Here is a 14,818-nt window from a genome sequence, read left to right on the forward strand (position 1 = left end):
CACATAAAAATCTAAATAGTCCTAGCATCATAGGTGGGGGGATACAAGGAAGTGTATGGAGGGAGGAAGTAAATATTTATATAATACCTACTATGTGTCAAGCACTGTGCTAAGCACTTCTATATAACAAGAAAATTAAAATTAAGATGAGCTATCCTGAAAATGAGTTATAATTAATGAAAGTTTTACTAAGGTTGTTCAGGAAAATTAAAAGTATTAACAGAACATGTATATCTATGTGTAATATGCAAGTTTACACATTAATCAGAGCCATAATCAATTGTCAGAAACAAAGGGATATAAGTATTTTGTAAACCTTAAAGCATTATTTAAATTTGTTCTTATGATGAAGGTGAAACTTAGTTTTAAAGAGCTGAAAGCAAGTAACATTTGACTATCTAAAATCTCAAATCATATATTTGTACATATAAATATATGTTTAAGAGTATAATGTTCCAAAACTAAAGTAAAACATATTAAGTTTTATAAAAATGTGACACTATTCTTCTATTAAAAGAATTGGAGAATTAACAAAACATTAGAATTGCAAGTGACCAAAAAGGCTATCTAATTTAATTATAAAAGAATATAGACATGTTTGTGCTACATACTTATTTTAATTTGGGGGAAAGATACAGTGATTCAAAGCATATGTCACAGTTTTATCTAACATAATTTTTAAAGTACTACTTTAATGTTAATGGTTAAAATGTAATAAATAACCTGCCACCTATCATTAAAAGAAATTGCTCATCTCTATAATTTATGAGTCAATGCATAACTAATATCTTTTGCATTAAGCCATATCTCAATCCTGTTATAGTCACTAGGAGGCACCTAGGCACTTTTGGAAGCTCTATTAACTCTTTTTAGAACATTAATATATTTTTAGCATGAGGAAATAGAAATCTATCAAGTAATATCCTGAAAGCCTGAAAAAATGATAGCAATTTTCAAATAACTTAGGTCAAATAACCTTTCATAAACTGACATGTTTTTTTCTTTTTGCTTCTGATGACACCTCAGAAAGTTTTATTTTAACTCAGTAACTGATAACATTTTTATAGACATAAAAATGAAAATCACAATGCAATGTTCATTGTAAATTTTCCCCTTCAGTTATTTTTTCATGATTTCATTGTCTATTCAGACTACAATAATTCTCATACATTTCCAGTCAGGCAAGTACTGTATACTTCATACTTTTAGGATGTTATTGCTTTTTACTCTCTAAAAACTTAATGAAAATTACATCATGATTTTGCAGATAAATTTTTATATTGCTCAGGTTGTTGAAGTGCAGGCTTAAACATGGGCTCAAGTTATTTTCCAATTAAAGAGCAAATCTCTAACATGTTGATAAGTCTCTCATTTGATATTTTCTATAATATTCTCTAAAAATTAGCTCTGCAAAGAGCTTCCATTCCACTTATTTCCAGGTAGAAATATATTGCACAACTTATTTTGATGGCATACAAATTCTATTACAGTCAATCTTGGTGTATTGTATAGGTATTTAACATGATTCTGAATTTCAGAAGCTAAGGAAGAAAAAAGTTAAAGAACCCAATAGATTAAAGAAATTTCAAATTGAGCCCAGCAAAGATTGTTTTTTTAACCAAAGATTTGCTATAATTATATTAATCGATTACTAGCAATGTTTGAAGTGAAGGGAAAAGTGAACTAAAAGCAACCAATATTTATAGAAAGAATCACAGGGATAACTACTTCCTTATTGCCCTAATTATTACTTTCTCTTCTACATATCAAGCTAGAAAAGTAAAAAGGAAGATGTAATACATAAATCTACTCACTTTCCATTCCTGACACATACATAATATATCATTCCAACATGACTTGGAATCTCCTGCATGTTTCATAAGATCTATTTTGGGATGGGAATCAAGTTAATTTAAAATCTAAGTATTCATTAAAAATCTAAGTACTAATTAGTGTGGGTACTAATTGAGTGGCCTTAAACAAGTTACTTCATCTTTCTAATCTTTAGAAGAAAGAGAAGGTACACAAGATAATTGTTTAAAAAAAATGATATAATAAACCAATTATTTTAATGACACTAACTTCTGAGAAAGAAAAAAGGAACATCTGCAATCTCATGAGGATAGTGAAAGTTGATGAGCAAAGGGCAATTATGAAGTAGCACCAATTTGTCCTCATTGGATAGAAATCAAAGGGATGAGCAGAAACCAGGATTGAAGGATATGCTTATATGTGTCAATTAGGATTAAAATTAAGAAATATTAGCATGTAGAGAAAACCTATTCGATCTCCCTTTCCTAAACTGTCGCTACTACTCAATTTTGACTCCATAACTAGTATTATAATTATTTGTAGACATGTTTTATATCTCCCCTACTATTTTGATTAAGAACTCTGGTCACTCTATTCCTCCTTATTATGCCATCCAGTTCATTTTTCCAGCTCCGGTTTTACATTCAGTCCTTCCCAAACTTGATATCATAAATAATCAGTTCGATTTGCAGAGCCCCAAGATGGGGTTATTTTCAATATCTTCCCTTCCCTATAACTACATTGCTTGGACACTGATGGAAGAACTCATTCGTAAATAATAATACTGGTATTCTTCCCTAATAAATTTCATCACAATAGGCATAGCAACTGCTTTTAAAAACTTTTCTTCTCAAGGCATTTAAATCACTCCAACCAAAGCAGTCTCCATCCCTTATTTTACTAAAAAGAAAATTTAGACCCTTTGTCCTGAGCTTCTATTTTCCCGTTGCCTCACAACTCAACATCTTTCATTCTCTATTCCCATACCCATGTCTCAGGTGGTCATTTGTTTTGCTCAAGTCAAGCTCTCAATAAAAACTCTGATTCCAAGTTCTCTCATTTCCTCCTTATCTCTGTCTCTGTCTCTCTGTCTCTGTAGATGTCTCTGTCTCTTTCTGCCTCTCTCTCTCAACTGTAGCTAGGATGAAAACATGGGATTTAAAACCCTTGATCATGTAGTATCAGCCTCTATGTCCACACTTCAAACTGAGAGTTCATAAAAAGGGAAAAAGCAAGCATATATAGTAATGAAATATAACTCCTTCAGGTCAAAAAGTATTTTTTAGTTTAGGTTTTTGTCTTTCTATTCCCAACATCCAACAGAGGTCCTTGCACACAGGAAGTGCTTAATAAATGTCTATTTAATTGAATTATTACCACCACAATACAAATCAATACAAAGGTAATATATAAAAGGTTGGATCTGGAACTCTTTACAAGAGAAAACAAGGCAAGATTTGGCAATCTCAATTATTACAAATTTCATAGACATGAACACAGGCAAAAAATAACCACAAATATAACTATTTTGCATTTTAATAAATATTTTAAATTTTAAAAATTAAGGTAGTTACATGAAATGGATAGACAAAGATGGCTGAGTTTTATGAATCTTGCTCTTTCCTGAATTTAAATGAGATTTTATTTGAAAATATTTTCCTTTCCTGGAGAGGTTCCTCTCCTGAAGAGAGTTTAATTTGTAAAGTATTTATATTCTCTCAAAATGTACATAACATTTTTATTTTATAAATAAAATTATTTATATGTGTTTATGATATGCTTTTCTGAAGCTACTTTCCTATTCTAAATTTAAAAATCCAAGAACATAAATCCATCTTTATAGATCGAATTTGTTGTCGCATATAGACTAATTAAATAAAATATTACTTATAATTCAATCACTAACTTACATTGCTTTTTTCTTTCTTTTCCAAAATTCTGACACAAAAAAAAATGGAACAGTACATGAAAGCAAATGACAAAGCTAATATAAGGAAATTTATAAATGGACAATATGTAAAGGTTCAAAAGTTCACTTGAGGATCAGTTTTATATAACTTCTTGAGCCACTAAAGAAAGCCTGAAGGATTTTATTATTCTCTATATTGGGTAGACTAGACAACACTCACATTTGGATCAGACAGAAATGAGATATATACGTGAAAATAAATATGATATATATATATATACATATTTTGGAAAGTAGTGTTTTTTTATGTCTAAAAAGTTATTTTTCCCTTAATGTCAAAAAGGGAACAATTAGAACAAAATTTACTTAAAGTGCATAATTTTTGATATGAAACCAATGGAAAATAAAGGAATATGTGAAGGAAATCTTTTTAAAGAATTTTATTTCACATATATAAATTAATTTTTAATTTTGATGTATAATTTTAATGATTTATATGTGATTCACGAGCTCAAAAAAATCAAATATTTCCAACAAGCAATTTATTTAGTTCTTAATTTAGTCCTAATTTCTCACATAAAAAAAATTGGTATTAACTATTCACATAAAAGGCCTACTCTTAGTTGGATGGCATATGTCAGGCAAACATCACCTGTTGAGTTTTTGTTCTATATGTGGAATATTGGTTTTTAATTCTACCAAGTACTAGATGAGGACAACAGTTTTCCATAATTTTCAGATAGAATAGTATAACATAAAGAATCCTCTTTTTGGAGGCAGAAAAACTAGGTTCAAGTCCAAACTCCAAAACATATTAGTTATATAAACCATGGCAAGTTATTTAACCTCTTGTGGTATTTAATTTCTTCACCTGTCAAAAATGAGGAAAGCATTTTGAAAATACTAAAGCACTACATACATGTTAATTGTTTGTTTCTTCAACAACACATAGAAATAGATAAACAACATCTCAAAATAAACATATGGCTTGCAATAAAGTCCAAATTATTTGCATAAATGATTGGGGACCAGAGTGCCAAGAAATTAGTTTGTAACCATATTTTAAACCCCTCATTTTTACAATAACATCATTTTTATATGTGTAATTCCCATATTCCCATCATAAGATGAAAAATCAAATTCATGGGAGTTTGACATTAAGGGAAAAGCCAACCATCTGGTATTCAGCTGCAGAATTTACTTTTACTCTTCTTTGTTTTATTTTCCTGGTGATATTTCCTTTCTAGCAATATTTTACAGGCAGCTTATTCCTCTTGCCTCTAAAATGATGCTAAATAATGAAATTATATTTTGTGTCAAAATTAGATTAAAGATAACAGAATTTCCTACAATACAAAAAAAATTACATCTTTTTTTCTAATCACTTTTATACATATTCTGATTAAAATAATAATTTGTCTTCCAGGTCTCCAAACATATTAATTTCATGTACTTGTGTGAAAAAACATTGTAACTTTGTAGCATTGTAATCTAAATGTTAGAGTACGTTAAAAAAATTCTCTTTAAATTATATTATATATCTTTTTGAAAATATTTCCTCATATCGACCTACTTAATGAAGTTATTCACTAACTCCTATACAGAAAATTCTAATCATAACCTTTCACTTTTAAAATCACATTTTATTCTTCTTACAGAAAAGCATTATTTTCTTCCTTATTATCCACTTCATCAGAAGAAAATTCATTAACTATAGAAAGCAAATTTTTGATCATCTAAAGGTTTCATTTTGAAATAAATGAGACTATTTACATACAAAGGAGAAATAGTTCTCCGAACATGCTAAAACAATAAATGGTATTTGAACTGCTGGTTGAAAGGTAGAGGCACTGGTAATCATTATTTCACCTTGTTTGTTCAGGCCTTTCCAACAAAACAAACAACCTTTTTGTGATTGGATTGACATGGTGTTAACAATGCATTTAATGCCCAAATCAGTATGAATACAGGTAAAGCTTTCACTAATACCAGTACCAGGATGTTAAAGCCACCTATTTTCTAAGCAACTCTAAACAGCCTTAAAAAAAAAAAAGGCCCGTGGTCAAATCTCCCCTCCTTCAGCAAACAAGCTAACACTCACCAAGCCACGTCAGAACATCCTCAAGTATAATCCATATGGCCATCTGTCAAATAGTTATCTACTATACCTGCTGACTTTTCAGCAATTTTAGCTTCTGTCGCTCTCTCTAGGAGTTCCAACTCAAGCTTTAATGTCTTCAGTTCTTTACCTTCTTGAGCCAGTTTTTCTTGAAGCTGAAAACATGTTGAAATGAAGTTTCTTATCTGATTGGCTCCCAGAAGATATATATATAATTATGTATTCACATATGTCAAGATATTCGATATATAAAGTAAAATTAAGTCCAAAGAAAAACTTTACATTTTCTCTCAAATGTTCTTTTTAAGCATGCATGTTGTTCTAAATATGATCATTGGAAATAATAATATAAAGATTTTTAACACATTTCATTTTAATCAAGAGTTCTTTATATCCATTAATTAAAGTCTATACAAAATTTTATGAAATTTTTTGTCAGGACAAAATATAGCATTAAAATAAATGAGTACCAGTAAGTGTTATATTGGCTAAAGAACTTAGAAGACTCCTGAACATAACAGGTACTTAAATAAGTGTTTTATTCAATTTAACTGAGAATACTGCAGGAACTAATCAAAGTCATTTTCCTGGGTTTTTTTTTTACAACTATCCACTGACTATGGCACTGAAAATACATTACAAAATGAGAAAGTGACTTTTACACTCTTACTATTAGTGCATATCTCATAATTTAAGTTAGGAAGTTAATACTGATATCTAATCTAAAACATTACTACTGCTATTCAAGGATCTTCTTATCCCATCCCAAATGGAAATACTAGCACAATGCCTGCCCCACAGAGCAGACATACAATAAATATTTGTAGATTGATTCAAAGAATAAACTGCTTTTTCTCTCTCGCATAGATAAAATTACTCCATATACTTCAAAACTCTTACTGAATTCTCTTTTGATATTTCTTTTCTTCTTTTCTTATCTAATCTTTCTTCATTCTATTGTTCTGTTATAACAGGGATTTTTTTTTGGTGTGTGTCATGGATCCCTATGGCAATCTATGGAAGACTACAGATCCCCTTCTAAGAATAATGTTTTTAAATGCATAAAATAAAATGCATAGGATTACAAAGGAAACCAATTACCTTAAAATATAGTGCCCAAAATTATAAAGAAAAAAAGTATGAAATAGTTCATAAACTCCCTGAAATCTATTCATGTACCCTGGGTTAAGAAACCCAAACCTATAGAAAATCTCAAATTTCCCCACAATGTACTTTAGTTATAAAGGCATAAACAGAATAAAGTATTCTAAAACATGCATGACTAATTCTAAGTATGCTGAGAGGCAGCCTGGAATCGTGGATAAGGGTGCTACCAGCAGAATCAGAAATACCAAAGTTGAAATCCCAGTTCTGACACATAATCACTATGGGACCTTGGGCAAGTCATTTGGCCTCTTAGTGGTCTGAGGCAATTTTCTAAGACTCTAAGTTTAACAGAAAGTACAGGTCTGTATTGGTAGAAAGAATTACTTACTGGTAATTCTCTATATCAATGAAATGACAGGTTCATTTAAAAAATTACTCAATATCAGAAATATTAATTCCAATGTTTGAGTGCTATAGTATTTTATAAGCGGGCTCTATATAAGTAAAACAACATAATCAGAAATGCCAGTGCTTTGATAAAAACATGAATTATACAAGAAGGTAAAATGATCTAGTACAACAGCTAGAAATATTGGAATACAAAGAATTAGAAGAGAAGAAAATAAGATAGAAGAGGCCATTATGGTGAAAGGAATAAAACTGGCATAAGATTCAAAGAAGGTGGTGAAACAACATGATAATTTATGAGTTTGGGAACAATGCCTAAGGAAAAACAAAGAAAAAGGAAAACTACTTGCCAAATCTCAATACATTAGCGCTCCATTACAAATTTCAGAGAGGTAAAATACAAGGCAAAAACTAATAAAAAAGAAAAAGTACTTTGTAAAAAGTAATTTGAAACTAGCTTTTGTAAATCTCACATTGCACAATTCTGAAAAAAGCATAGTAATTTATCAATGGATTTTTTTTCAGTATATGTTCAGAGTACTTTATAACTTTATGATAGATGTGACATCAATGCCTGGAAAGGCACAAAAGATACAAAAAAATCCCCCTTAGCCAATCCTGGGAAACTATAGAGCTATTGTTAAAATGTTAGAATAAAACAAACAATAAAACTAAGTTATAAGAGGTGAAAAGACAGTAAATTAACAGTTAAAAGCAAGTTATACAGTCATCAGACTACCTATAATCTACCTTTTTATTACTTATTCTGAGAATGTTCAATTCTTTTTGAAGGAGGGAGATAGTCTTGTCTTTATCCACATTTTCTGCAACTTGAAAAGGTACCATAAAATCACAGAATGGATCACTGTTTCTATGCTCCGTAATTCTGCAATAAAGAAATCAAAGCCAAAATACATATGATAATTATTATCTTAAAGGTTAAAATACAAATGTTCATAAAGTTTCCTAATGAATTTATACTAATTATGAACTTCTTTTAATAGTTGTTTATTGTGTACTAAATTGAAATTTGGTATAATACAGTAGACTCAAGGTGTTATTGTTTAAAATTACTAGCACTGGTAAATCATAAAAATCAAATTTAGATGACTTTAATAACTGAAATTTTTAAATACATAAGAATAAAAAGGATGTAAAACATAACTCTCCTTCAGCAGTTAATTAATTAGAAAATAAAGGAGGCATCTTATAAGTAATTCTGACTGAAGAAAATATTTCTAACAATCTTCACTGACCCCAAATCAATACTTTTATAATTCAAACCAACAGATTTGGCTGCCAGGTGGGACTAAATCAAGGGGTGGAATAGAGGATGGATTGTGGCACAAAAACTCACTATAAACCACTCCCTGGTGATGAGTTTCCAAAAATGTTCAAGGAGACCTTTCAAAATAATCTCAAAATAGCCCTTAAAAAAGAAAGGCTCTTAAGACAAATAACATCTATAATGATTTAAACAATCATTTTTAAACAGTTAAAAAACAATTTCATGAGAAATTCATAAAAATTTTCTGGGATATGGTAATGATGAAGTCCAGGAAAGTACCTGGAACATCAGTTTCATTGATTTAAGTGCGAAGGATATAAGGGTATATGTATGACATATTTTTAAATATGTCTTTAAAACTGGTCCAATTATGATTTTATGGTTAATGGCTCATAGTATCATAGGTTTAAAACTGGAAGTTCCCTTAAAGTTACCTATTTCAACCCTCTCAATTTACAATTGACAAAACTGAGTCTCTGAGAAGATAGATGCCAAGGGTCACACATGTGATTTAAACATCTGAGGCAGGATTTGAGTTCAAGTTTTCTCCACTGCATGTCCTGTGTTCTATCTACTTGTACCACCTACCCAAACTCAAGACACTTTCAGCATTCTACTATCTTTATGCTTTCAAAATAAAAATGATAGAAATATATTTAGTGGTAGAAAAAGCATCATAGTATTCTTGAACCCATTCTTGAACCACAAAATTAATTTGTGTTGAGTCATTCTATGGAAAAAGTAATGATGCCTCATATTTATATATGTTTATTGTTTGTAAAATTGTGTACATATATTATCTCTTGTTCCTCATAACAGCTCTATAAGATATGGTTCTAGAAAGTATATTAACTACACATTAAGGAACTGAGCATCAAAAAGTGTGAGTGCATTGCCTATAACAGTCACACTGCTGGAAAGTATCTGAAAGCAGGATGTAAACCTAAATATTCTTAACACCAAATTCTTACAACCCATTATACTGAGCTACCATTCAACAGCAAGGAACAGAAATGATAGAACACTATGCCATATATTCAAATATATAAAAATTGCAAAAGTAGAAATATGACCCAAATTTATTAACCAAGTATACATTTCTCCCCATTTTTGCCTTTGATTTTAAATGAAAGCATTTAATACTCACTTGAATTTTTCAGTAGTACAATACATAGTAACATCCTCTGGGCGGAAGTCAATGACCTGAAAGCACCTTGGATTTTCCACTGGAAGTTTTGTCTCCTCAAACGCAGTCTGTTTTACTAGTTTATTTTGTTCATTTTGCAAGCATCCAGCAGAACTGGTAACAAGTTGGTCATCTGATTGTGAATTTTGATTTCTCACTATAATCTCTTGTTCATGGTAACTTCGAACAACATCTATATATTAAAAATATAATTTGATTTTAAATTATGATTAAAGAAAAATACTTCTGATTTTTACAGAAATTCAGTTTTACATAGTGCCACTTATGATGGTATTGTTAGCAAGTAGGCAAGTTTATCTTGTAATGGTTGCTACTAATAATTAATTAATAAATAAATAGATAGGGAGAATATTTTAAAGCCTTTCTTCTTTCCCAGTAGGTCAAACAGAATAAAAGTAATACAGAATCACTATTTCAGAATTAAGGACTAGTAAGCAGTGGATTATATGCCTGGAAATACTACTCCTTGGCTTTATATTAATGAATATTTTTTTACCTACTATTTTTTCCTAGCCAACTAGTAGATATTAACTATATTATAGACATGTTTTAAGGATTTAATGTTAAGTTCTTATAAATTCACTATAAATATAAAATTTTAAATGTAAACATTTCTATCAGAAAATCAAAAAATATGCACAAGTGGTGAGTGCAGTGATAATTTACATTATTCTAAAACAAATGATTGTTGGCTTTCAAATAGTGACTAAGACTTTCTTAATTCCTATGGTGGAATAAAAGGAAGTTGAGGAACAATAGGAATCTAATCTCTTATTCAAAAATATTTCTCACAGGAGAATTTTCCAGTGAGAACATACTGAAATAATCATAAACTAACATTATAATTTTCATATTTACACATTATTTCAACAAGCATTTTAAGCACTATGAGGAATTATGAATGACACAAAGATAGATATAGTCTGTCTTCCTTCAATGAAAGCTATTAGAAATCTTGTTAGGGACAAAGAAAACATCAAATAACAACACAAAACATGCTTAAGAGAGTTATGGAAAACATTGTTAGTGAAATTTTCTATACAGAGAGAAACAAAGAAAGCTAGTCTAGGATGTTAGATCAGTAAGATTTCCTTGTAATATATGCTTTTGAAATGTATGCGTCAGCTGGAAGTAAAAAGTTAAAAAACATTTTAAAATTATAGTCAATTTCAGTGTAATTAAATGAAAGGGATATAGATTTTCATCAGCCTAATTAAATGTTAAAAATGATATGTCTATATGTCTTTCGATATCAAAATCTGTTATGAGCTACAGTTCTATAATTGAGGAAATCATAAATCTGAAGATTGCTTTTTGATTTATTACAAGAATACCTACTCTTCTATATCTACAAGATTTTCTTTGTCTTTTATTGCCTAGACAATCTGATAATGGCAGCAAAAAAGTCAGTTTATTTTACTAGATGATTTTTTAAACTGAGATTTCAAAAAAATGCCACCATATTCTTAAGAAATTAAATAATTATTGAAATGTAGCACTCTAATTTATATTAAACGCAAATTCAAAACTATAAAACACGACAGATACTATGAAATATCTATGCCTAACAAAGTCACCTAAATAAAAATGGTCTTTACTCAATAAATAATTTTGCTTATCTAAAAACTTCTTTAAAGGGTAATAGAACATAAGAGTTTTTTATAATTCACTCATTTGATACATGAGGAAACAGGACTAGAGAGAGCAAGAGCCACTCATCCCTGTCATACTTCCAAAATTCTATCCTGGACCCTTCTCTTCTCTCTCTGTACAATCTATTTTGGTATCTCATCTGCTTCCATTGTTATCTTTATGTGGTTAACTGACAAATATCTATATCTAACTTCACTTTTTCAACTCAATAGTTCTACAACAAAAAATGCTTATGGGATTTCTGTAACTGGATATCCTAGAACTGGGATATGGACCTATACCCTGTGTACCAAAGATGGCACACAGAGACTTCTTTGTGGGCATGCTCAGTGTCACACACCATAATTACTAGAAAGGCAGAGGGACTCCAAGGGAGCTGGTCCCTTCCCACTCTCCACAGCACCTTCCCACCCCTCTGCAGAGCAGCCCAATGAAAGTGCTTTCTCCCTCCTAAGAGGAGTGTTAAAACCACTTTCCCCCTCCCTTGTCTGGGGTAAGGCAGGGACAGAGAGACAACATTGGTCTCTGAGGGGGAGGTACATGGCACTCAGTCTGAGGGGTAAGGAGGGGCACAGCATACAATTTCTAAAAGGTTTGTCATCACTATCCTTTAGACATCTGAAAAATCAGTATGCCCAAAACAGAAACTCATGTCCCCCCATTTCCTCACCGCTATCAAACTCCCCTATTTTTGTCAAAAAACTTAAAATATTTTGGAGACATTGTCTATCAGACAGAATGCTCTGAAATGAATCATAGAATTTGGGGAAAGGAAGGATACACCAGCCTAGATAGGGACCACATTTTGTAAGATATTAAAAACAAACACAGGAGTTTATATTTTTTCCACAGATAATAGGGAAGCACTAGATTTGGGTCAGCTAGATAAAGTACTAGGCCTAGAGTCAAGAGGTCTCATCATTGTGAGTTCAAGTCTGGCCTCAGGCATTTATTAGCTATAACCCTGGACAAAACACAACCCCCATTGCCTGGTCTTTATGGTTTTCCTACCTTGGAACCCATATTAATTAACAAGTATTAATTCTAAGATGGAAGATAAGGGTTGTTGTTGTTGTTTTACAATGATTGTGCAAATATTAAAAGAGGTTTTTTGTTGGGGGTTTTTTAAACCAAAGAAAACAAGTCCCAGGAATGCAACTTGGCTGTGTAGGTCCCCTTCTCACTTTATCCTGGATAGAAGTGTGTAGTGGGTGACAAAGCTGTTAGTTCACAATTTTCATCATCACAATAGTTCAGTATCAGTCTAGGTGTGTCCCAATTCAGATCTGCTACCTTTTCTTGCTCAGGTACACAATCTCTCCCTGGGCACTGGAGGGATCTGTACTGTGCTCCTCACCCAAAAGGTTGCCATTGTGCATAGACCTCTTTTGGCTCTCTATGCAACAGGCTGGACAAATGACTCATTGGGGCATTTTCTGGTTTCCAATCCAGATATCATTTAGTGCATTTTTTAGATCTGTTTAGAGAATTTTGTAAAGATGATTGACTGTATTTCTTCTTACAACTTTGTCATCTAGTTCTTTCCTCATTCTTTTGACATTTTTTAAAGGTTTGTTTTATTTCTCCCAGGATTTCTATATGAATTTTGGGGTCAATTTTTGTTCTTATTTTGAGGTTTTGCTTTTAGATAATTTGGTTTTCTCTTATTCTGAGTTTGTGTCTTTGGAGTCCCTTGCACAATAATGGCTCTTTAAAATTGGGGTGATTTTTTTTCTGATTCTTTTATCAGCCTTACTTCCTGAATGGAGATTTTATGTTAGGATCAGGGTTTGAGCACTAGAGAAGAGAATTTTGAGGTTTTATTTGGTCCTCAATTGTATTCTCCAAGAATTGAGCACCTTGTTCTTCAGATCTCAGGGACAGTTCAATTCAGAAAGCTTTCTACTCCCTCTTAAGTAGGCTGATCAAAGATGAAATCTGATTCAGTCTGACTGAGTTTTGAAAGCTCCTGACGCAGGTTTTGGTCTGCATAACAGACTAGCAGGTTCACTCCTAATAGAAGGTCCAAAAATATACATATTGTATCCAATTCATCAGCTAGCTTATGGATTTATGAATTCAAAGTAACAGAACGTTTAGGCTTGTCTTTGATGTAAGCATCCTACCTCAAGATTCCTAAGCTGTAGTATGATACCAAGCAGGAGTAATGATGGATCAATTTTCTCCAGAATCAGAGCCAGGAAAGCCACTTAGTCTTTGCCCAAAATAGCTTTAGGCCAAGTTTGAGCTGGATATATGACCACTCATTGACCTGGAACACGTTACATGGCACCTAGCTAACTGCTGGTTAGCTTTTATAGTTCAAAGTTGCATCCTTAAATAACTTTTGGAGTCAGAGGGAGACTACTGGTTTACTTCAGCTCCTGATTCTAGGACAGTATTAAGTCTCTGTAATAGCTGGATCTGTGACTTCTCCACCCTAGTATACAGCAGGAAGCCCTTCTTAGTTATATCTTGTCTGGAGTCCCCAGGTCTGTTTTCCTATGGTAATCTATATGAAAAAAATTTTTTCTCTTTAGATTTCATAATTACCAGTTGGCTTGATTCTCTTACTAGAGAATTCTCTTACCCATGCTAGAGTACTCATAAGGGAAATCTGTGCTGTAGCTCCTCCTTTCCCACCTTCCTTAATTCCTGTTTTTTTCCCCATTTATTCCAGATACTCTTCTAGTTCTTATTGCCAAAGTCTTTTCTCTTAAAATCTATTTGCTTTTGGAAGTACAAAGTATCATTACTTCCCCTAATTTTTCTCACATCACTAGCCTTAGTTGTTGGATTGGGAGCTTATGCTTCAGTTAACTTTTCATTTTGTTTTTTCGTTCCTTTTAGTTATGGATAGTATCAGTAGACCTGAGTTAGTGGGCTAAACCTCAGTCCCAACTTTTATGGAAATTGTCTAGCCTTGTTTCTTGTTGTGCTTCATGCCAGGCTGCTTCCTTGACAGACTGAGCAAAGACTACTAGGAAGCTGGTCTAAAACCATCTTCTGCCAAGGTCAGACATGAAGCCCAAAAGTTCCTCATTACTCTTGAGGCCTCACCCCCAAAATTTCATTGTTATATAGTTGTCATTTTCTTTGATGGAAATAACAAATGTCTTTGATTTGTCCTTTGACATATCAGTTCCTTAGGAAAGTTTTTTAGTATTCAATTAATTTAAATTCATCAATGGTTCTGTATTGAACATAATTTTATTAGACAATGATCAGGACTGAGTGGGTTAAATATTTCTGCTTTCCTGATTATGTGAGGACAAATTTCTGTAAAGGTGCTATATATGGCTACAAAAGATATTT

General features: G+C 31.7%; 1 protein-coding gene across 5 annotated transcripts in view; it reads right to left on the bottom strand.

Annotated features, from left to right (window-relative positions):
- MIPOL1 (mirror-image polydactyly 1) overlaps positions 1 to 14,818 on the bottom strand; it is a 487,859-nt gene that overhangs the window by 376,968 nt on the left and 96,073 nt on the right. For all 5 annotated transcript variants that reach the window (XM_056811003.1, XM_007473186.3, XM_056811002.1 and 2 more), the window contains 3 exons: positions 9,791 to 10,022; positions 8,106 to 8,241; positions 5,890 to 5,995 (listed from right to left, as the gene is read on the bottom strand). In XM_056811003.1, the coding sequence (XP_056666981.1) occupies positions 5,890 to 5,995; positions 8,106 to 8,241; positions 9,791 to 10,022 (474 nt within the window). The remainder of the gene's footprint in view (positions 1 to 5,889; positions 5,996 to 8,105; positions 8,242 to 9,790; positions 10,023 to 14,818) is intronic.

The sequence above is a fragment of the Monodelphis domestica genome, chromosome 1 (genome assembly GCF_027887165.1).
Source record: "Monodelphis domestica isolate mMonDom1 chromosome 1, mMonDom1.pri, whole genome shotgun sequence".
Classification (NCBI taxonomy): domain Eukaryota; kingdom Metazoa; phylum Chordata; class Mammalia; order Didelphimorphia; family Didelphidae; genus Monodelphis; species Monodelphis domestica.